The sequence below is a fragment of the Harpia harpyja genome, chromosome 9 (genome assembly GCF_026419915.1).
Source record: "Harpia harpyja isolate bHarHar1 chromosome 9, bHarHar1 primary haplotype, whole genome shotgun sequence".
NCBI classification, from domain to species: domain Eukaryota; kingdom Metazoa; phylum Chordata; class Aves; order Accipitriformes; family Accipitridae; genus Harpia; species Harpia harpyja.
Genome location: NC_068948.1, coordinates 39,818,172 through 39,843,774, shown reverse-complemented (window position 1 = coordinate 39,843,774; position 25,603 = coordinate 39,818,172). Strand labels below are relative to the sequence as shown.

Sequence of the window (25,603 nt, the reverse complement as noted above, 5' to 3'; positions counted from 1 at the left end):
AGATCTCCCAGTTCCCATGGGAATATTTTCATTTGAGATACATGCACAAGTACACCAAACATCCCTAAGCAAAGGCGGGCATGGTGAAAATGCAGACAGTATGCTTTGAGTAAGTTCTCATCTGGCAATCCCAGAAGTGCTGCCAGGGTTGGTTTCCATGATCCAGAGCAACCTTCAAAAGCTCCTGCAACCCAGGAAAATGCCAGATTGCATTTCTGCCTTGGGGTGTTAAGACTCTATACTATCTACCTCCTTGAAAAACATCACCTGGTAGTCATCAGGCAAATTCACATCCTGGAGCTTCAGGAGGGACTGTAGTGTGGAGACAAGAGCAATTCCATGGACAAGAGAGCTAGTGCTAGTATCGGTCATTAAAAAGGACAGAAACTGCAATGGAATAGCCAACCTAGTATCGCACTCCACTGACTAGAGTAATGAAAAACCTCTTCCAATTTCACATCTGCACTGGAATTGTTCTTGATGCATCTTACAGATCTATTACATGTTATGGAATGAAAGACATAACTAAAACATGTTCCAAAGGAAACTTTCAAAGCAAAGTTTCTAAACACCCTTCTTTCAAGAGTGATGAAAATCAACAAACAGGTGACAGATTCCAGCAGATGTAAACAGAGGATTTGTAGTCACCTTACACAGGGTGACACTTCACAGAAGGAATGCAAAGCCTCACCCAGGGCAGAAACTTCCCAAAACTCATGCAACAGGTAGATAGGCAACATATGGCATCCAGACTTGGATAAAGTAGAGAGTTTTGCTTTTCACCAAACTTTCTACACGAGACAAGCATCGGTTTATATCAGAAGAAAATTAATTCTTCAGTGGATAGAATGTTTGATAAGACACCAAATAGAAAAAGAAGCCAAAACCCTAGCTGATGTGCTTGTTAACTCTGTTACTTAGGAGCTAGGCTGCCATGCAACAACCGGAACTGCCCAAAGATTTTGGAATTAAACATATTATCTCAGTGACTTGCTTGCTGGGGCAGTTTAATATCAAGAACCTCTACAGATGAAGTCAAAGATACTTTTTAAGTTTGAACAACTTGAAACAGGAACTCTGCAGGGCTTTTGAGGCACTGATGACGGGCAAAATCCTGTTACAAGTGAAAATGAAGTTGACTGCTTGTTCAAATGGGTGGGAATAGGGAGGAGGAACTACCTGAACTACTTTTACACAAAAAAGTGACGAATGATACCTGCCATTCATCTCTCGTGTTCTGTAGTCTGCTTCCCTTGCCTTGCCTCTTCACCCAGAGAGGCCTCTGCTGCTTTCCCTGCTTTTCAATACTTTTCCAAGAGTCGATTAAATGAAAAATGTGTTTTAAAAAGAATAGTATCTTTCGCACATCACACTGCAAAGGGTAACAGAAAGCTTCACAGTGTCCTTACTGTAAATATATACAACACTCAAAAGAGCAATTCTAGGAGCAAGATATGGAATTACTGTCCGTGTTACTCAAAGTACGTAAGAAGGAAACCAACTGTATGACTGATTTTACGTACAACAGTAAAGCACAAATCTCATTCCAGAGATTTTAAATCCACAGCTTTTAGCTGGAAGAAGCAACCTGGATTCTTCCTCAAATTCTTGGAGTCCAGACTGTAGACAGGACTAGTGAAAGAGGATTTGTAAGGATGTTCAAATATATGCTTTCCCTGGGAAAACAAAACAGAGGAGCACTAAGTAAATGTTAAATAAAAGTAAATACCTACCAGCATAGAAACATATCAGGCTAGGAATCCAGTCTGTTGGTATTAAAGACTTCAGAAAATGGCAGGGAATGTGCTGAGAAATCTGTTCATGCTTTAGATAAGGTTATCATTATCACCAAATAGTCTTCTTAATAATATGCAAGTCTGAACATAACATTTACATCTGCAGAACAAAGTTGGTATTCATCACCTCTAGGATAGGTGAGCTGTTCCTACTATCTGTGCCACACACCAAAATTATCCTCAAGAGAAAAGATTTAAAAGTAATTAAATGCATGGCACTTAATTTGCACTATTTCAATGCAAATCATGTAGCAATGCCCCCACTGTGCTCTCTCTAACAATCTGAAAGATAGAGACGTGGACAGCTTTTGGGTTTTTTTTCTTAATGATAAAGAGAAACCTAGTAATACAAGCATCAGAGAGAGACATTTTTTTCTCTGAACTTTAAAAATAGTATTTTCAAGACTGTTGCTGTGTCTGCCACCTGGCTGGAAAGGCCCATCAGTTGTTATCCCACAGTGCTGCAGATGAAGCTGAAAGCCAGAAGTTAGAGCATTACTGAACACTTACCATCCTGCTTCAGTTCAGCAGGTGTAAAAAGCACTTTGTTTAGAAACCCAGCTGGGAACAAAGACAACAGGTTGTGGACTTAGTTTTTTATATAAATAAGAAAGCTGAACTGGAAATTTTTAAGATATCCTCCTAGTAACCTTTCCACCCCTCTCTGGAATAAGCATAGACAAGAGTTGAAGCTGAGACAGTGATGAGCTCTTTTCAACAACCTCTTTGTGCACACTGTGGAGTCTCACATTGCCCAAACGAATCCTACTTTTTACTATTGTAAACAACCTTCTAATAGCTATTTTGGTATTGCCAGGCTAAAACGTAACGTTGGCTCCTATATAGTTTATCTCAGCACTGCTGAAGAAGATAAGGATACCTGAGATCATTACAAGCCATAGAGCTACAAATGATTTGGGTTTCCTGGTGGGTTGAGTGAGTGGCACTTCACAAGTGGGTTGAGTTATGGCAATGCTGTGGCAGAGCTGACAGGCAGTACATACACCTTGCTAGACCCTGACTAACACCATCACTGAGGCTTCATTGTCTAGGCACTGAGTTTTATATACTTCAGCTGATAAAAAACCTATAAGATTCTCACAAGTCTAATTTAAATATATTAGTTGTTCTATCCACCTACACTGGCAGTCAGAACCCTTGCTATAAAAACGCCCTTCCACACCCACACTTTGCTTTGCTATTAAGAAATATTTATTTGGATGTCAGCCAAAGGAGATTAATAAATAACAGTTGCAGTAAATGTACTCTATTTCTGAGAGTATTTGTAGGTACTGAATGTCTCAAAGGAAGAATATACAGCATTTTAAAATCATTCCATCATTTCATGTAGAAATATAATGAATTCCATACTTCAGTTCACATGAAATACCAGAAAGTTTAATTGGTATTAAGTTCCTTGTTCTGAAAATAAGAGAGAAAAAGAAAGAATCTGCCTGTAACACAAAGATAGCCTGATCCAGGCAGCACTGGTCAAAGAGCCCTGCACAACACAATGCAGTTCGGCAGCAGATAGCTGAATCAGAAATCAAGCAGCAAATATGGTAAAGAAAATAAGAACCAGCCAAAGTCCAAATGAAATGAACAGGAAGATAGGGGAGCTCTACTGATGGTGACATTAGGTAGGGAGCAGCTGTTCAACTGAGAAAAGGTGTATCAGATCTGGGCAGGAGATGCCACTGGAGATTTCTGCTCCACTTCAGCTTCCGCTTACCAGCTAGACCCAAGAGAGAAGCAGCAGAGCAGCCCTGGTTGCCTTGCGTGTAAAACCCTTCCAGCTATTTGAATAAATGGATTGGTTTTGTTTAGTTGGCCAAATGCTCAAAAGAGGACTACCAAAGGCCACCCCTGAAAAAGGACTTCACAAGTTTAGTCTGTACTCCAGCGACACTAGCATAGAGCAAAAGATGTACAAAGCACATTGTCACATGTCTCACGTTCATGTCAGCACTGCCTATAAGAGCTCCCTGCAATAAGCAGGGGCTTAACAGCCAGCAGTACAGTTTAACAAGGTACAGATGTCAAGTCCATCCTTTGTTATCTGTGGCTCTTTATATCCAAAACACCATGTAATGCCTTTTCAGTAAAATACTGACTGGTTACCTCTTGCATGACCTACTTGGAGGGTCTTAGCTTGCTCTCCTGTAGTGCAAAACGATGCAGAAATGCACTACACAAGAATTCCATGATGCCCAGCAGCTACTTAGCTTCCAAATTATTCCAGTCTCTGCTTGGAGGAAAGGCTAAGGGGCTTTGCTTGCTTTATTGCACATGCTTGCTGCAATATGAAAAGAATCTCAAAAATACAAAAATGAGGCAGTATTTATATAATAAAGGATCACGGCTCACATGCCTTCCAAAGCAAACTATGTCCATTACAGTAACTGCAGTGAGCTTCGTTTCAGCCTTGCTCTTCATCCCACCACAGCGACAGACATTTTTGTAGATTCCCTTCACTGACAGCCAAGGGAGAAGGAACCTAGATTCATTCCTAAGTAATGACAGAAGGCAATAAGCAAGTGCACAACTTTAAATTTATACTTCAGATTTGATTGTAAAGCATTAAGGTTGCATGTAACTAGGTTATGTCTCTGCTGCTAAAAATCTATGCATAATTTATTTATATTACAAGCTAAACATCAGGAACTGTCAGGAGGAACCCTAACAGCTCCTTACTAGCACGAATTAAACGCTCTGCTCATCATATAAGCCCCAGGACAGCCATATGCTGTGATCCTGCACAGTATCAGTAAGCTAATTAAGAAACTGCCTTCGTTCACTCCTCTCTATTGTGTGGGTTTTTAATTTGAGTTGGTTTTTTTCCAGTCTGGGTTGGGCAGATAAGCTTCTCCCTGTTCCGTGCTGCTCGCTGCCTTGAAAGTGAAATTCACAGGCAAATTTCTGTTCAGTTTTTATCTCTTTCTAAAACTATTCCTCTACGGAAAGTCCAGTTCAAAAGTACCTGTTGCATAACAAAACACTGACAGTATCATTAGCTCCAATTTCTGGAGCAGCAGTCTCCCAAAGGCTGTACCCAGTATGAAAACGAGACGAGGGCACCAGCCTTCAAGCACGGTGGGTGGGCGGACAGACACATGGCAGCACCTGCCCTCATCTCCTCCGGGTGGGACAGGGAAGTGCTAAGCTTTGTATGAAGTCCTGTCCAGACCTCCTTGGTTAAACAACTGCCCTACAAAAGCATAGAAAAAGAGTGCTTGAACTATGATAGTGGAGCACACTGATTAAGAGGAAAAGTCAACCAAATGACTTTGACAAAGAATCCTTTTTGGAGTGGGGGAGAAATGTAGCTGCCGCAAGAAGGTCTCTGTACTAATGCTAGAGTCATGACACTCAATTACTAATTTGCTGCTGATAAAAGAGAAAATAAAAGCTGGCACCTGAAAACTCACATTTACATATCTTTCTCTGTCCTGCCATGCTTCACTGAGCAAAGCTCCCCTGACACCAAGGGCAGCCTGGCTGGCAGCACTGTAGCAGCATCACCTGAGCTTCACCTCCTGCGCCCTGCTCTTCACTAGACAGCACTTGCAGGTTAAAGACTTGCACTTAAGTGCCTTCTTTCTTTGGTCAGTTGGAGATGAAGGCTGCCTCAAGTATATGAGAATGTAGGTAGGACAAATATTATGTGACTGTCACCACATACTATTATCATGCCTGCAGGATTTAAAGATGGATAGAGCTTGAAGGTAATTCACTTCGAAAGCTCTAATTCCCAAGCATTTTTCTCTTCGGAGAAAAGCCATACATTAATCATTAATAAGAAAGGAGGGCACAAGCACCTAGCTTTGACAGCCCTTCTTCCTCTCTTTCCTCAAATTCAGTGTGCAGAGATGGGAAGAAAAAATGGACACACCAGTATCACTGAGACACTCATACAGTCATTTCCAGGGTGCAAAGAGAGAGAACTTTTCTGCCAAAACAAGACCATAGATTCTGTTTGACAAACCTTCTTTACCTCCATGTGCCCCACGGACACACACACGCCTGCTAACAGTGTGGGCTGTAGGTGTTTGCATGCATACATGTATTCACAAGTATATAAAGACATTAGGACTCAAGGAACGAATGTATTACCATCAAGCAGTGTTACATATGACTGAAGCACTGTAAGTTACAACTGCAGGACAAGATGTACATGTAACGTAACCTTAATGCTCTCTATCCTTAGAAAAAGGTTAAAAAATTTCCATACAAAAACTCTATCTGGCATATCCTAAGTATTAATGATTTACCATCAAGCTCCTGCAGTCCTCTTTCCTCTGAAGCACATAAAAGTAACAGAAGCTTGCAGATGCTTATACATCATTTCTCATCCTGGTGGAGTATGTTTTCAGCTCTGAATCTACAGAGTCCTTATCTCATGTCTTCAAACATCATATCTCCCACTTACCATAGCTCTTAGGTTTTCATTCCACGGGACCAAACTTTTAATTTATACCTACAGGAGGTGATTATTCCCAGTTGTTGTCTCTAGGATCAACCACTTCAAAATCCTTGAACTACTGGTATTTTACCAGCTTCAGGGGAAGGTAAGGACAGAGGTGCCAATCCCACGTTAAAGACAGGGAAGTGAAGATCAGTGACTGAAGTCCAGATCCACTCAGGCACTTAGGAGCCTGAATCTCACCAAAACCAGAAGGAGATAGGGCTATTAAGAATTAGACCACAAAAAGGCTTATACCATTAATCTTGCCTGTAATTACGTCAGGATAGTAGCAGAACAGCAATTAAATCCATACTTCTCAAGTGTCTTGTGACAGCTCTAGCCACCACATTGTCCCTTCTCTTCTCAGGAGCTCATGTTGGACAAGCTGTTATGTGCAATTTTGATCTGAAGAATGCATGTTTTTAGTGGAAGTCAAGTGGGTGCAGTTTGTTTGTGTTTGTACACCCACGGCCAGGTCTCTGAACCCTGAGGCTATTTGTGAATGTGAATTTCTGCGTACTTGGAGAATTGACAAGAAATGCTGCAACTACAGATGGTACCCTGGAAAAAGGAGCACTTTGCATCTGTTTGCTATGCAAATTAATTCATCTAACATTTGTTGACAGCAGGTCAGTTTAGCACAGGAATGAGGCTAGAAAGTTGGCAATTCAGAAACTAAGTTCTACTCTATCCTCTCAGAAGTGAAAAAAATCCAAGGGAGAATTAAAAGTAATTAGGCAGAAAACAGCAATTAAGCCCAGAATGAATTTCATTTTTAAATGATTAAAATCCTTGCTGCTTCCAGAGAACTAGGAATCAGGGTAGATATCTACAAAGAAAAAAAAAAAAATAATGGGACTGCAGCAGCACTCTCTGACCCACAGATGCGGCACTTCCCCTCTAAAGCAGAGAAGCATCTTTGGAGAAACCTGGAGACACAGCAAAGGTCTCTGGCACTGCCTGGGTGCATGTAAGCTAGCCTTAGCTCCAGCAATCCCACCAGCAATTCAACTTGTATTCGTCTCGTAAATCACCTTAATGTCTGGGTCAAAGTTGTAGGAAGGATCATGAAATGGCCTTGTTAAGATGTACCAGATCATTACATTATTTAAACTGGAAGAGAGTACAATTTAAAAATGAATGCTTCTGGATTGCAAATCCCAGTAGGGATTTAGGGGTTTAAAGAAAAAAAAAAAAAAAAAAAAAGAAAAAAGAAAAAAAAGACAGTAACTAGAAGAGACATTCTCCACATACCTAAAAAAATAAAATACAATGCTAAGACAAGAAACTTGTACTCCAAATGAAATAAAGGAACATCTGTGCATATTTAATGATTCTCCTAGTAAATGTCTTCCTTCTTCCCTAGTCCTACTTTTCCATAACCAAAAATCCACTTAATTTCAATAAATCAATCTTTGCTTTGTTTACTGTTCTTTCGAGATTTCCACCATACCTATTTCTCTCAACAGGTTCAACAGAATATAAGAATACCTTCATTTTATAAAATTACACCAAAGGTAGCATCTATCACGAGGCTCACGACCATTTTAAGTAGTAAAATTATTATGGATATTGCAGATCAATTCACCATACCGGGTCTGCCCCTAGAAACAGAACACAGTAATGTAAGAGGAAAAATCTTTTTTTCCTGATCTCAAGACAAGAATGGAGACAAAATTATCATCACCTGCACTAGTTTCTGAAAACTTCAGTGTGTCTTGGTAAAGATTACAGAAAAACATGCAATAAATCTAATTATCAGATCATAGTTTGCAAATTGGCTGTGCTGCCAAGTCTTTATTTTGCAAAAGGGAATACAGGATTCCCAAAACTTTTGAAGAGAGTTTTTGGCAAGTCAAGTCAAGTGGGATGGCAAAAAGAACCCACTCATCATGTTCCAGATGATACCAGGACTCAAAAGATCCCTACAACAGCCACAGTCATGGGAGAAGGCTTGACTTTAGAAGGAACCCTTAAAATAAACACTGGTCTCCAAAGTCAGTATAAACCTTAACCAGTTGCCTCTTCTTCCTTTGATTCTTACTGGCTACATATACATTGTCAGTTAGCTATGGTAGTTTGGTATGGACATCACTAAGTATCACAGGTAATCCCAGAGTTATTTAACTCATAGCAAAGAGATAGTATTTGAATGGCTTGCTTGATGATGACAAACTTTGCAATTTCTCTGATTTCCAGCTTGTAAATGACCAGGTCCAATGTTACGCAGTATCACGCACAGGGCTTTCTCAAATAGCAGCTCAGACAGATCCATTCTCCTGAGTGCAAGTCCTTTGGTCATACAGACTAAAATCAACATCAAGCATCACAGATGGATTTTTGTTACTTCAGAAAGTGGTAGAAATCAGGGCTACATAAAGCCAGCAAGCTCCCTTAGCTTTGGGTAAGGGGAAAAAGAGCACACAGATCATGCCTCTTATCTTGCAAAGTTAATTCCCAAGTAAAGCAACTCTGGTGCAGGTTCAAATGTCTGCTAAGCTATTGGCCCCAATTACTGACCCCTCTGCTAAAGCATCCTTCCATTCCACATATACCTGCAGCACTATACTATCTGTGCTGCTAATACCAGATGCAGATGTTAATCTACCCTTAGGCACATGCAGACCAAGCTGACTACATAGAATACAATTCACCCTGCCCTACTCAGACCTGGACATATACCAGCACCTGAACTCCCAAAGCAAGGAGGGAAAGAGACTTACAAATTACACAGGGGAAAAAAGGTATTGATAGGTCAGGACTGGAAAGGAAAATGGGACGGATCAAGATTTGAAGAAGAGGTAAAGCCAAACAAGCGTTGGGGTTTTTTTTCCCTCCCCCTAAATTACTTGTTTTCAATTATTTTGAAATAAGTGTTTCCAAGGCTCCACATTATCAAAGGAGAAACCTAGCTTAAGAACAAAGTAAAGTTGAGAAAGCAGTGTAAAAAAAGAGGGGGGAAAAAAAAAAGGTAAATAATTAACCAGCAGTTCATGCTGTGAATCACTGCGTTTGAAACAAACCAAACTTGCCCACATCTGTTGATAAACTTCATTAACTGAAAAAATGATACTGAAATGAATGCCGTCCTGCATGCATAACGCCTTTCTTCTGCTTCGATATCTGAACTGCAAGGACATCTGAAACCTCAAAAGTTCAAAGATTCTCTCAGTTTTTTTGGAAGACAACACAGCACACACCTGAGGCTCACTTCCAAAGGGGACAAAGGAAGCTGGCACATCATCAGGAGGACTAACCTCCCAATTAAATATGAAATTGGTAAACAGTTTGTAGCCTACAATAACCTCCATTCATGGAAAATTGAATTTCTAGGACCAGCTACTGTGTCAACAAGAGAAGACGAGGCAAAGGGGTTTTTAAACACTGACGTCTGTCAGACAGATGGCTGCAACAATTTATTCTCTGCTGGTGTTAACTATCTTATCTTGCTGGTGCTTTTAAGGATGAGCTGCAGAGGATTTCAACAAACAGTGCAAAATTATTTCCAACAGTAGTAACGATAATTACTTTTGATATGTCCATTTTTATCGCTAGATCTGGGAGTGCACTACAAAAGGTACGTAATACCACCAACATCGTAACAAGAAGTATGATCAACTGAAAGACAGCTCGTATCTCACCTACTCCTGCATACTTGTCTGTTGTCCTGGACTCACTTTATCTCACTGGAAGAAGCAAGGAGGCAGCAAGACAGTTCTCTCCCCTTCCTATGCAAGAGGTTGCTCTCTCCACAGCACAACAGAGACACATGGACAAACTACCTTTTTCAGATTACCTTTCCCTGCTAACCTGCCATCATGTCTCCATTTACCTTAAGCAACTACTTTCAAGAATGAAACCACCTTGTCCCACATCTGACTGAAGCCTCAGATTTCCACAAGGAAGCACAGTCCCACATGACTATGACAGCAGAGACTATAGATTAAAGGATTGAAACATATTTCCCTCCTCCAACAACGGAGGCAGTCACCATTCACTGGCTGCTGTCCTGATGCATTTGAAGTACATCAGGACCACTTTCAATTACCAAAAGTTCAAATTCTCTGACGCATCTCAGTACTACTATGCTCCACACCCCTCTTCATTAGCCTTAAAAATACAATGTCCAAAGTGGCACAAGCTTCTGCATGTCCTGTAAAACCAGTACTTTACTTTAAAATTAAAAAAAAACCAAACCAAACAACCAACCACCAACACCCCACCCTCCCACCCCCCCAAAGGTATCCTGGAATGTGGAACTTCAAGTGGATCCACATACAATTAAAAATTTATGATGTGGACTAGGTTAGTCTACTAATGATCAATTTATTGTCTACACTTACTGGAGAATCTCATATTCATTCAGATAATCCTTTTATCCCCCACCATGACTAATTTCCTCTTGCAGAAGACCATTAGAAAATGAGACACTAGTAAGTAAAAACCTATGATGTCTGGAGCCTACTCAAAGGACCTTAGTTTCCAGTGGGACTGCAAATAATTTCAGTAATGGGCACTTTCAGAACACTTTTCCTTACTTTCTTCATTTGTGAAGTTACTCAGGGGAATAGTTATTGCAATTTACAGACCACAAGCCCAAGAAACAGAAATGAACCAACTTCTGAAGATGCATTAATCAGTAGAAATCTGACAGAAGTATACTTCAGAGCAACAGAAGGTATGATGCCAAATCTTTATTAGTTTTGTTCAAATTAATTGACTTCATCATAAAGCTAAAGAATCTAAGAGGGCATCTCCACTATTTTATCTCAAAGAAAAGCAAAATGAAAGAGGCTGAGTTTAGGGAACATTGGTTCTTCAGGTTTTGCAGATTGCATTAGGACTCCTCCTGACCCCAGCTTCTAGCATCTACTGTCCTACTCTCAAGGTGCTCTCAGAAATGCAAATACAATTTCTAACCAGAAAAGGCTCCTTTGCAAGCAATATTAGAAATACATTCCTAAATGGTCAGTAGTTCAGGTTCTTAACTAATTTCCCATAGGTCATTAGTCACTTTAGCTTAAAATAGGAGTGTGTCCACAAGGTGTTTGTGGCTAAAACTGGATCCATGTTTCAGGCTCACTGTAATTCCATGAAACCAGTTCCCCAGCATCTGCAAAAAAAGCCCTTTTAATAGGAGAAGGCCTAAAACCAAGAAGGGAGCTGTCTGAAAACACACTTTTCAAATAAATAAAAATAGCACCACCAAGGGAAGCAGAGAAGGTACTAAAAATTTGTAGAAACAGCCCACTGATCACAGTACAATAGACAAATGGAAGTATGATTCTCAGTACTTGCGGCACAGTTTGCATTGCAAAATGCTTTTTTTGTACTTAGCTTGGCAGTTACCTGGGTCACTCTCCATTGTACTATACACTGTCCTATATAGATCCACTCCCCCTAACCTGGATAAATGACCTACTCTTCACACTGACCCCACTGGACAGATGTACATTGACAAGTCCTACAAGAGAGCCCGTGGCAGGCAAATACCTCCAAGCATTGCTATTGTGGCTACCGAAATGGGGGTATCTCTGCAAAAATGAAAGATATATGATACTTTATTTCAAACTGAAATAATTTTAACAAAATCCTAAACACAGGACGTGGTGAACAGATTAATACTCCACAGTTCTGCCTTACCTTAAGCAACCAGAAGTGTTCTTGAAGACAGTTGTCCACTCAGCATCGCGAGGCTTGGAGTCCTCATTCGGCTCACTCTCCCAACCTGAATGGGGTATAATCACCTCATTGGTAAGCGTCTGCAGACCATGGTTGATGATGACCATCTTCAGGGGCTCATAGGAGGATAAGTTCCACAGGGTGCCTGCAGGAAAAACAGTGATTATTAAATAAACAAGAGAGTAATAACTATTTAAAATCTCTAGATTAAATAGAATCACTAGATTCACAGAGAATTGCTAGAAGGTTAAATCATAAAACTAAACGAAAAGGCGAAACCACTTGATGAGACGCCAGATTAGCACATAGTTTAGGGAAAATTCCACAGTGGCTGCAACAGGAACATTTCCAAAAGCACGGAAGCACTTTTATGAAGACATGGATATTGTTGAAGTCATCAGGTTCTACAACTGAGTACATAAATGTGATGTGCTATTGGACATAAATAGGATTTTTCTGCTACATACAAATTTTGTTACACTTTCAAGTCTAGTGATGCCTCAGAAAGTAAAAAATCATCCAGTGCAGCAGACAAGTATATTGAGCAAGTCTTAAAAACAGGGATGAATTTATTAAGGATCATTGATCATATGCTTATCCTCTGCACAAGACAGTATTTTATTCAAGACTCCTCTCTATTATTTACTTTCACATTTTCCTGTCACGGGCAATATCCGCGTTCAAATCATCTGGTGCCACAAGCATGTGATTCCTTGAAGAAGCCAAGAACCAAAACTCCTCCGTCTTTCCATTTTTACCTCAATTATGAGCCAAAGTAGACAGAAGTCAAACATCAAAACAACATAACAGAAGAACAGCCTTACAACTGTAAAAATACCCAGTCATAGACAAACAATACAACTTCCCAGCAGACCTGTGTCAGTGTCCTGACTGTTATTGCTCATTAGGTTAGGACTAAAACAGGACATTCACTTCAGAGATAATTTCTGCATACCCCCAGCCTGGTAACATTTGAGAACTATCAGTAACAACACCTGGAGGGAGCCAGATGCACACTTTTGATCTCCAAGGAGAAGTGTGAAGACTAGCAGAATTTCAGAGACCGAATGGAAAAGCTAGATTCCCTAGAACACACAGGAAATCTTTCCTAAGTGGATACAGTATTAACCTGAGGCTACCTGTGTTACTACAACTATGAATTTGTGCATATTACAGTGCAAATTGTAGATACTCACCTCTTAGTATCTGTGTCTAAAGGAAAACACAAAAGAACAACAAAGGTGCAACCTTTTGTTTCGGTCCCTTTCAATCACTCCAAGTTTTAAGACTTACAATTTTCAAACTTGAAAAATGACTGGAAAAAAGATTTTGGATCTATTACTCTTGTCAATAGTCTAACAAACACATGGACTTGCTGGACCCTGTCAGTCAATGGAAAGCACGTAGTAGTGAGGGAGTGTGCCGCTGTGCAATGATCCAGCATGCTGGAGAACCGCCAGAGCCACACACACCTACCTCCAAATGAGCAAAGGCAGCTATCTCGTGGGAACTCTCCTTCACACTCAGGCTTCACACTGCTACAAGTTAGAAGTGTCAAATGCCAAATGCCCTATTTTAATATCAGAGTATTGTCCATATAGGGTTGTGACAGGTACCAGGTCAGGACTGGAATTTTATCTCCATTTGAGTCGTGACTGCCACTTATACGATAACCTCGAAGGCTGATGATTAGCAGAGCCTCAGAAGTCAAATGCTACAGTGTCTCCTATTCAAAGTGATCTTTACAAGGTCCAGGCATCTGTTCGGACTTAGGAGACCGTATTAATTAATAGAGAAACTCTGAGACAGTCAATAGAATGAACACCATAATGTTTCTTTCAGTCTTTTTCTAAAACCACAAAAAAATACTGCTTTTTTTGTACGGCCTATTGCTCTTGCCATTCATAGACAACACACTGTATGAGATATAACCTACTTTTTTTAGCTTTCAAATAAGGCTGTATAGGTGAAATATGAATTAATTTTCTTTTTGCACCCATTACAACAAATCACCCTTTGTCATTACAAAACACCAAACAATGGACAGTAAGAAAAAAAAACCCCAAAACCAAGCAGAAAATGCTAACTGGCCCCCTTTACTACTCATAACAAATTGGCTCAAAAAAATATAGATCATACAAGAAACAAACATAAGTCAATATTTATAATGAGACTATGAAAACTGACATATAAGCTGCCCAATTAATTTTAAATACTTCACTAGACAGTATTCCTTTAGTTATTGTACATCAATTCCTTAAGCGTATCAGACTCACCGATATAAAAATAATAATTACAATTAATCCCTAAATGCATTGCTGGCTCAGTACTTCAAAATTCAAATGCAAAATCTGAACATCCAGCACTGAACGAGATAGATAAATCCCAGGAAATTATACAGGACAATCATCTCTGAAGCAAACCTAGATTCAAACTGAGAACAATGGGTGCAAAATACCCTGGTTCTGGTGGGTTATGCCAGAGTTCCCTGACAGGATCATAAATGGAGCACTTGGTATTTGCAGTGGTCAAAAAAATATTATTAGGAAAAGATAGCATCAACTGAGGAACCAAGTACAGTGTTTGTAAGGATCCTGTTCTTCTGAAACTGTAAAATACTGCAACTGGAAACAATGTGGAGATTTAAAATCATCTGTATGTGGAAGATCTAAGTTTTAAAATCTGACAGCCCTTCAATTTTAAGATCTCTTTCCTTAAATGCACATACTTCTTTTGCACCTGAAATGAGATTCTACCTTCTCCCCTTTCCTGGAGGAGTGACATAATGTGTTGTCTGTATAGTGAAAATACAAGGGCAAATTTCACTGCTTAAGACGAATCAGGCAGACACATAATTAAAAAGCCAAAAATACCTATAAAATTTCCAAAAGCTGTAATATTACAGGACTGTACAGAAGTTTTCCAGTGCTCAAATCTTTTGCTTAAGACTTAGAGATTTGTGTCTAGATTTCAATACCTTCAACCCCAACGTGTAAAATAAAATTATCACCTCCAAACTCCCTCTCTCCTATATTCTCATTCACCAGTAGTTATTTCAAGAGAGTAAATGCAACTGGGATTCAATAGTATTCTAACTGGATTGCAACACTGTAAACAGCACTAACCTGCCAATCTACCACACACAAGTCAGCTTCACTGATGCTAGTAACTCCATCCAGACCAAGAGAACTACCTGTCCCTACAAAAGGATGTCTTGTACATACTCATCCAGAATTTTAAGAGGCTGACTGCAATTTATGCAATAAAGCATTTAGGGCAAACACATTTTGACTGTCGATCTCATTTAGTGGCTACCAGACAACAGGGATTGAAGTTAAACAGAATGCCTTTCCTCCATCCTCTTTGAAGAAAAACCCCCAACAATTTACAAGCTTTTCAGTTTCTCATCTGCCTCCCATCTCTCAAATGTTTCATAAAAAACACCAACAAACTGTGAAGAATAAAAGACAGTCTTACTAGAGAAAAAAAAAGAAAAAAGTGCAAACTCTTCAAATTATTCAAAAATGTCAAAACACTTAAATTTATAATACTCTCTTTGACAGTTGCATGAGGAAAACTGAAAGAATCCCTCTGTTAAACCGCATTCAGTGAAGGAAAATGCACAGCACTTAACAGAAAGGTAGCCCAAGATAAACAGGGATGAGAGAATCTTGTGGTTCCAAAGCCAGAGAAAAAAATTCAGATTGGAGTTTGACTTCATTGGGAAAGTATTCCATGAGAAAGGATACAGAAAATAAACAGTTACAATATATTTTTCTTAGGCAAAATTATGAAACAAAGAGGTCTAAATCCCAGCATCCTTTCAGCTCTTGAGAAAGGAAATTCCATGGAAAAGACACTGATAGTGACAGCCACGGAAACTTAAAAAAAAAAGTAAACAAATTCAGATCAGACTGTAGGTTTTACCAGTGTAAGAGAAAACATGAGAAAAAAAAAAAAATCATAATATCCCTGTAAATTTGACCTCCATCTTTAAAAATCATTCCATCTCTATTAGCATAACACACTAATGATCTAACAAGCTGGAAACACTGTTTTTAAAATTTTAAGTTTAATCAATTCAAATGAATAGCACTCAAGAGAAATCAAGTCACTAACACAGCAGCATAAGGGAAATGAAGTTATCTAAATTTTCCATGTACTTTCACTACAAGTATTGGCCTTTTTGACCACTGACTAGAGAAAGAAGATGAACTACTACATTTCAGAAGATGATCACAATCATGAGCAATCTTAATTTTATTCTTAAATACTATTCATAATATACATATATATTTCTAACTACAACCATTATCTCTACTCTTTCAGCATGTTAAGCAGGGACAATAGCTACAAGTTTTTATTTCAAAAGTACTGATTATTGTAAAAATATGTTTAAAAATACTATAACCTATAAACATAGCTATATGATTTATGTAATAGTAAAAGTGATTAGGGCCACAGCCATATTCTCCTAAATCTCTGCCTCCTTGGAGCTGTGGAGAGATTTCTAAAGAAATTGTGGCAGAATACATATATGCCATTATCTTCTGAAATCCAAGGGAAATCTTTTCCTACTGTGCTCACTTACTTGCAAAAATCCAACGTCACCAAGAAATCAGAAGCAGCTGTTTAATTCTATATCTATGGTCCATACCAAATCATTTACCATTTGGAAAAATAAAGCGCTCTGCATTATATTCATCGAGGACTTCTTGTTGCATGTTGGTCCTGTATGCATTTGTTTGACAGACTCGCTTGTATCATTCTAAGTCCTGAAGATTGAAGCTGTGCTACTTCAAGTTAAGTAGTGGTCAAGTTGAGAACCTCAACGTGAACTACTGTGTCATGGAATACACAATGAAAAAGGACCTCCTTCTGACAAGCCTTCCAATAGAAAATGGAAGGAGTAAGCTCATCTGTAATCAGAAAGTTCAAAACAGCATGGTACTTCAAAGAGAAGTTAGTGTCTGATCAGCTGACAGGATCTTAGCATACATAAATGCCCAGAAGGTGTGAATTCTGAGCAAGTCAATCAATCTGCAAGTTTCTATTACAGTATTAGATCAAAATATTTCCTCTGTAGAGCATTTTGAAGGTCAATCATTTTTCAATTAAAACCAGTTTGGCAACATACAGCATCAGGAAAATCACGTTCTGCACCACTTAAAATCAGTGCAATGTCGTTAAACAACAAAATTACCTTCAATGTTCTCACAAAGAACAAAATTATTCATTAAAGCTACCAACTTCTGATTGCTTTTCAAAGAATGTAATAGAATTTTGGTCTTGCATATCTGATGGGAACATTTCCTCCACAAAAACCCCTTATCACTCAAGATAAAACTTTTGCAGCTTTCCCAATCAGAGCAGATTTAATTCCTTATCAGCTTAATCCTCATTTCTCTCAGTTTCTCAAGAAAATGATCCACTGAAGGTTCAGCAGTACAGTTCCAAGACTAGAACGCGATGCACGGAAGAATATTATGGAACATGTCTTATCACAACTCTACTCATGATTTACTTATGGACACTCTAACAGTTAAATCAAGCTTTTCTCAGTGCAGTAGATGGGAGACTTTTTGTAACTCCACACTTCAAAAAGAAAGAAAAGTGAGATTTGTGGTATTTTATGAATGTATCTTGAGTTTTGAAGGTATTTTTACACGCATCACATATCTATCTGTCTTACCTTGAGGGACATCATGTTTTAGTGCAGATATATCAAGAATGTCTGGTAAAACAGAGATGGCATTAACCCCGAGAAGGTTTTCAAATCCTGCTAAAACCAGTGCTATCTGAAAGAAAAAAGCTACAGACTTGCTTAATCTGGCAGTAGTGTTGTATCAGTATACTCAGCCTGCTTTCAGAATTGCGTATCAGTGTGTTTGTCTAGGTTGTGTTCTCCAAAGCATATATTCCGAGAAGTAGTCAAGTGAACACACTTCTCACTCATCAAGTCTCACTCGTTCAGCGCTGAGCATCACACATCCAATTCCTCCCTTGCACTCCCTTGCCACTGCATCTACCTCTTACGTGTTTTTAACATATTAGCATGGCTTTTTCCCACTCCATTAACCCACTGACCAGACCCAGCTGGCTGGTCTGATTCATACTGTTCTGGACAGCTGTGGCTGCTACATCAGATCACCAAGTAAATTAGAGGCCATGGAGCTGTACTAAACCCAAGGACTGACTCTCAAAATAGATGAGAATGATGCTCTCTTTTGCCAGAAAGCACCCTCTCCAGCTGCAAATAACAAGTCTTATTATATGCTCCCATATACCTCCTGTCCTGCAGGCAGGCAGTGTCCCACACCCAGAGAAGCAAAACTTCAAGACTGGAAGTGCTCTTGAATTCAGACATCTGAATTATTTAAATTACTTAAATCTCTGGAAAGCAGGATCATTTTATAATTTGTCCACATCCGGGATGACCAGCTGATGATTACTATTCATCTTTCAAAAAGCAGCCAGTATTGAGTTAAAGAAATATTAAACCACAGAAAAGTCAATGTGTCATACCAAACTTGAATTTGCAGCCTGTTAAAAGAAACAAACAAGCAAACCCTGTATGCTGTTGTCTTTTCTTCCTTTCTTTTTTTTTTTGCGCTGCTGCAGAAGTCCTCAGAGATTTCACTCCAGACAGAATGAAAAACTTCCACGGCAAAGGTGGACTTTGGTTTACCACTAGGGAAAAGTACTTGGATAAGAAAGATTCCCACCATGAGAACATCAGAATTGTGATCTGAATTTTTGAGGCTGCAAAACACAGTCCTTTTGTAGCAGCCCTGGCTGAATGCTCCCTTTGCACTTCAAGTTGGCTCTTGTTTCTCTGTGCTGACTTTTGGAGCTCATTTTTCGAATGGACAATTCCACATTATCAGCTGAGGCTTTGAACACTGACTGCAAGTACATCAGCATCAGTCACAGAGGCATTACTGGAATACTGTTCTCCTCTATATTGATGCTTGAATGTCTCACACTGGATCTGGTGATATCATTTTAGAAGTGGAATGAAATTATTCCTGGTTAGGTGGAGATTAAATGCACATCATCTGTTGCTGGACATCTGTTTAGGTTAATGCCCTCAGTATTCCTCGTGTTTCTCGGTAAGGGGAAATAAAGAGCTTTAAATAGCAAAACCCAAAGTGGAATAAAAATACTACATTTAATTAGCAGGAGCTACTGTCAAATAAAATGCATTTGAACTGTAAAACTAATTAATCAACTGGAAATCAAAGCAATCGCCATTTAGAGTGAAAAGGGAAAACATCCAGCTTGTTTTTGCCATCTCAAAAGTGACTGATTACCACTTAGCATTATAATGATATTCCTTCAGAGTAAATTATAGACTGGCTTCTCCTTTCTTGAATCTAAAGAAATAAATTTATTCCTTCTCAGCACTCCAGAAATGAGCTTTGAGTAAACCAGAACAGCAGATAATCAGATATTCTTTATTTAAAAAAAAAAATAATAAATTTAAGTCAGCCATCACACTAAATGAGTGCAACAAATAGAGTATAACTATTACCTACAGAGTTTCCATGTTAAGAGACAAAGCACAGACAGCAATCAAAGCACAACCAACACATGCTACTTAGAGGTTCTCTGACAAAACAGCTCTCTCATACCAGCTCACTGGCAAAGGACTGGAAAAATATCCCTGCTACTTTCTACACTGTATATTTAGACCTAGTTTGCTGAATATCCTATAATGGTTGGGGAAGAACAGTTGGAACACCCAAGGCCACTGTTCATCTCAGAGAATTATGATTATCAGTAAGAACTTGGAGAGCTGCTATATTTTTTTTGAGGTGATTATAGAATTATGATGTTTACTTCTAATGGCTTAATCCATGTTTGCAATAGGGTCTGCCTGCAGAATCCAACACTGATAAGGTAGCTAAACAGTTTCAGCCCTGTACCCATTTTCGCACTCACAAAACTTTCTGAAAAATTCTGTTCTGGCACTGAAATTCATTGCAACTGCCCTGCTCTCCATCCAAACATCCCCTGCTGCTTCTAAGAAAAGAAAGGGAAATCCATTTCACTCCTCATGAGTTATTGTAGACCAAAGAACAATATATTTCTCCTTAGCTTAAGAGCTGACACACTTTTCCACCCTCTTCCACTTAATGGTTGAACTTTGAAACTTGGCATATACTTTATCACTTTTTGGACTATGTCCAAGACTAAGTTCAAATAAAAAACAGGTTGAATAACGGAGTTATAAGTGATTGAAAACTCCCTACAAAGTACGCACAAACTTAGTAAGTTCAAAATGTAATTCTCCCTTTTCCAATTATTGCAACAAGCAAACCCTGTGTCCAGAGCATCTCAACAGCAGACTCTAAGCTCCTTAAAATCTGAGTTTTCCAGCCCAGAAGTGCTGCAGCTTTATACACAGCCTCAGAGTCCCCAGCACCAGGAGCTGGAAGTGTTCCTGAGGAGACTGACTGTTCTATCAATATGAAGTAGTGGGGACATAGCAGCAGGATTGTTTTATAAGAGATTAACAAGGAAAGTTTTAGATTAGCATATCTTACCTCATGATTATAACATGCTGAGGGCAAGCACACTACAAATTACCTGTCAATGAAGTCGCTATTACTCATTTAAGCTTCAGTAACTCAACCACATGCAGTTGCATGCTACATCCAAGAAGCATCATCCATCTCTCAGCAGCCAGGGAAACCCGAGTGTGCTACACATGCAGACGATCTCCATTTCTTCCTGAAAGGCACGTTTGCCTTAGACTTTGTCACACCACAAACATGGTGCAGCTTCAGAATTGATCTAAACTCTCCTTCAATGCTCTGATCTCCAGGAATTCTTGTTCCTGGAACTGAAAGGACTCCTCTAAAGAATAATTCATTAAAGAAACTACAGACACTGACCTGTAATTAGCTCTCTGACTTCCATGTCATTTGTTTTTCGCAACAGTCTGATCAATGCAGGGATCCCATCACAGTTCTTTATAGCCACCTTGTTTTCATTATCCTTCCCATAGGAGATGTTTCTGAGAGCCCCACAGGCTTTACGATGGACCTCTGGCTTTGGATGATCAAGTAGGCCCACCAAGATAGGTATCCCTTTAAGGTGCCTCACGTCCTTTTTGATTTTATCATTCTCGTAGCATAAGTGCTGCAAGTAGGCTGCGGCGTTAGACTTGACTGGATCAATAGGGTGGCTGAGCATGGCAATTACTTCAGGGAGGTCAGGGTCCCTCCACCTGGGGTCTTTACGAATGCTGTCAATAGAGGGGGAGCGCTTCCCTAGACGGTCAATACTAGCCATGCTTCCTCTCTCTGGCTGTGCCAACGGTGCTGCGTAGCCACCATGAAGGTAAGGTATCCTCTCTTCAACCATCTCTGTCTCGATGGGGTCATCGTAGCCCCTGTAAGAAGCAACAGTCCCAAGAGAAAGAAAGTGGGGGAGGGGGGGAAAAAGAAAAAAGCACATTTAAACACTCTGTACCTCTGAGTCAGCATGGAGATTTCAGCTATGAGCAAACCTTTTAATATCATGAACATCATTAGGGGCAGCGTATTTACACTTTCAAATAATTTATTTGTAGTAACTTGAAAATTAACCATAGCTGAGTACTCAGCAGTGATGGGACTACAGCACAGTATTTGTTTGGCTAGCAATGAAACAATGACAGGAACTGCAAGTCATCAAACAGATTGCATTCATCTTGGTCACTTAGCAAGACAATTATGATAGAGCTGGATTACATCTAGTAGGAAACACTGAGCTTCATTAACGCTGCCACTTCTGCAACAAACCAAAACTCTAATTAATTAAGGCATTCAAGGCCTGAGCAGAGACCACAGACACTTTTCAGCAAGTCTGGGAAGTTCCGCTACATTTCCATGTTGATGCTCACACAAGTATACTGAACTCATCAATATACATAACAATGTCAAAGATGATGGAAAACCTACATCCTGAATCCAAGCACGTAATAGAAGTCTATCTTGTACAGAATCATTTGGAATACAGGTAAAAATGCTGATGATCAAGAGACCTGGGTCCAACTTTTAACACTAGAGTCATTTGCTTGACATCCAAAACAACTCCAGTACTCCGAGCGTCCCTCGCCAGATCAGCAACTAACCTGGATGTTAGACACTCTTAAGATCATTTACAGCATTAGAATGAATGGCATCCATCTCGTTGTGCCGTAATTCACTGTGTGTAACTGAAGTAAGGTCAGTCACAACCGGCTAACACACCTATTTAGATATTACTGTCACACAGAAGACAAAGGTACAATCAACACAGCTGAAAATATTCTAACACAGTACATTCTCACACTACAAATGTCCATATTCTTTAAAAAACAAAACATATCAGTATTTGACAAACTTTTTAACAACCACTGCTGCAACTATGATCTCCAACCTTCAGAAAAAAAATCTGCCCCCCTCTGATCACTTCCTACAACTACCTGCTAAAGACAGAACATTTCTGCAAGAGGTTTGTAAGGAAAGGCATTTATAACTTCAGAATTTGTTTTTGAGATTTGCTGATATACTTCATCCCTTATTCAGAGTGACACCTTTCATCCTCCCAAACATGCATAGTTTGTGCAGAGGAGCTTCAGTGCATGTGCGGTGCACCCACCTGTGAGAGAATACTTAAGTCCTTAGGAGTACAAAAGGAAATCTGAAGCTTGCACACAGTGACCCACTGGTCACAAAGTCTTCAATTTTATATGTGAATAAGCCCACAGGGCAATAAGGTGACTTGCACCTAACAGTTCCAAACTCCCACAAACACTTTCAACTTTGCAATCTATCCTCTTTCATGCTTTGCCCCAAAGGCTCACACCAGCTCACTAACCTGGCTGAGAGGGATGATGAGCTGAGGTGACCCACTGGGAAGCTGAATCAAAATTCCAATGAATCCCATTGTTTTAAATCTCAAGTCTAGAAGATTTTTCTTCATCCTCCCTTCCCTCTAATACTACTCTTAATAGATGTTAACATAAACTGAGTTCTTTTTATATATATCTTTTTTTTTAAACAGCAGCAGCTTTTTGCCTTACTGTTTTTTCCTGGACAGATTAGCTACCATCTCAGTGTTGTAATCATCTCAGTCAAGTTTTAATTGCTACAAAATGATTCTTAAAAACTTCCATTTTAAGCACTGACTGATGTTACTGAACAATTTCTGATGTCATGCTGAAGGAAGTACAGACCATTAGAACTCAAAGAAAATGGAGCTTGCTGTTATCCTAAAGGGACTGCTAATTAAACTAGACTCTGGGGAGAAGAGCAACCGGAGGTGGAGACTGAACTTAGTCTTGTACAATTAACATTTTTAACGTTAAAAGCACCTCTACTGACTTTAAGTTCCTTTAATTGCCGTTCTAAACCATAAACTGAATGAAAGGATAAAAATGGGCCACTATCCAAAACTCAGAATGAATCTGAAGAAATCCTTTTACAGATGCAGTTATTTGTGTATGTATAATTCAGTACTTGCTCTACACAGTAATTTACAACGTCTGGACAGCTGTTGTATTATCTGTTACAGAACAAAGCTGTTTCCATCATTCCAAGAAGCAACAACACTGAAAAGATTTACTTCTGCGCATATACACAGCACAGAAGTAATAACAAAACTCCATAACTACTCCTCAAACAAAAATCTGTTTTTACATATGCAAATTTGGGACAAGCAGCATTAAAACTACAACAAAAACTCATTTCTCAAACTCATCTTCATGTTAAATTCTTATTGACTGCATAAAAGAAGCAGAAGATTAATTTTAATAATTGCCCTCTGCACAGCTGTTGCTTGCTTGACTTGGTAACATGCAATTCAGCACGCCTCAGTCCTATGAGCTGCCCACAAGATAACTGTACACCACCTCAATTACACCTGCACAATTAAGTTTCTCTCTCCTCCTCATCCATGCAAATACACAAAGAAAATTATTGTCTTGGGATGCAGTTTGTTTGCATTATTTCCATGAAGCCTTCCAAACAGAACCACACGGATGGGCCCATCTTCCTCATGCTGTGTCCTCTCCCCTGTGCCACACAGAGCAACTTGGTTTCATTATGTTTACCCAAAAGAAAACTTCAGAGTTAGGACTTTAAATTGCAACACTATCATGACAAGAGAGAGCACCATGTAACTCTTGTACCAACAATACTTTTTTTAATTGTCAATCACTAGTTATTAAATATGAATGTGAATACCTGAAGTAAAGAATCAGTCATTAAAAAAAGATCACATCCCAACTTGCTACTTATTTTAACAAAGTTTGGTTTGGGTTTTTTTTTTAAGTTTTTTTTTCTTTCTTTGTTCCAATACAAAGCTACTGATGCACTAAAGACAGCCAATAGGCTTTGATTATCTTTGCCTTTGATGATCCCTCTCTGATGAAATCCCCAAAACACAGAGCTGGGGTAGAAAAGGACATGGGAAGATGCTGAGTGTTTCATGCTGCAGGGAAGAGGTTGCATTCCTGAGTGCCATAAGTACAGAGAGCTGCAGATGGTTTAGGATGAATCATGCAGGTGGTGGTGGGGAGGGCAGCATTGCTTAGAACCCACCAGCTACTACTCCGTGGTGAAGTGGCGACTACAGCACATACTGCTGGCCCCATCCCCGCAGCAGAAGCAAAGCATTCTCTAGGAAACAGACCCTGAACCGTAAGTGACTTTGAACAACCGTTGGCACTTTCAAACAATCCCATTCTTACATGAACCATTCACTTATAACTGTTCCTGCCAACCTCAACCTGATTCTGCGGGACCATTTCCTTAGTGAAAAAATAGGATTGCAGGTCTAACACGACCATTTTAGTACACAAAGACAGCTACTTTGAAACAAGACACTGTCTCTCAAGTACCTGTAGAGAAAGGATGAACACAAGAAACACTATTGCTGAAATAAGCCCACGCAGGTCAGATGCAACATACCTCCGTAGGATGAAACAGTGTCAAGAGCCACTGGTTAATGCACCAGTAACAAAACCCAATGACTTTACCTGGCAGCAAAGATAACACCTGGACACTTCACCCTTCAAGACCCTAAATAATTATCTAGAAACTCTAAGATCCTAGTGTGAACTTAAGAGCTGTACAAGAAAGCTCAGCGAAGGCAAGTATCACACCAATTCAGATTCACATGACTAAATACAGTGATCAAGCCTGGAGAAGGTAAAAAAAAACCCAAACCCCCCAAAACAACCCACACTGTCATTAAAGTAAAAGAATCCTGAAATATTTTACAAGGGAAGCAGTTTACCAAAATAGATCATCTGCAAAGGAGCAAAATAACTGATCAGGCAGCATAATGCAGAACTACCACAAGGCCTTTGACTGCCTTGGCAGACAGAGATCCCCACTCTCTGTGCGAGTGAGGATGGTCTGGTCCAGGTCAAGTCCCACCTCCCCTCCTTTAACAGGGGGCTCGAGAGCCAGAGAAGTACAGAGTAGGCAAAGAGTGAAGAAGTCAAAAGCAAGTATCTATCATGGAGTTAAACACACCCAGTTTCTGAAGACAAATGAGTAAAATCAGCAACACGTTTACAGAGAGAGAGAGTAAAGAAATCATCTGAGTCGGACTGGTGGGGGTCAAATGCGATTTTTCACTTTCACACCAGCAGAGCAGCTATGTTGGAATGGAAAGCCAC

At 39.5% G+C, this 25,603-nt stretch overlaps 1 protein-coding gene across 11 annotated transcripts in view; it reads right to left on the bottom strand.

Annotated features, from left to right (window-relative positions):
- ARVCF (ARVCF delta catenin family member) overlaps positions 1-25,603 on the bottom strand; it is a 291,719-nt gene that overhangs the window by 57,796 nt on the left and 208,320 nt on the right. For all 11 annotated transcript variants that reach the window (XM_052796915.1, XM_052796914.1, XM_052796919.1 and 8 more), the window contains 2 exons: positions 20,844-21,343; positions 11,905-12,088 (listed from right to left, as the gene is read on the bottom strand). In XM_052796915.1, the coding sequence (XP_052652875.1) occupies positions 11,905-12,088; positions 20,844-21,343 (684 nt within the window). The remainder of the gene's footprint in view (positions 1-11,904; positions 12,089-20,843; positions 21,344-25,603) is intronic.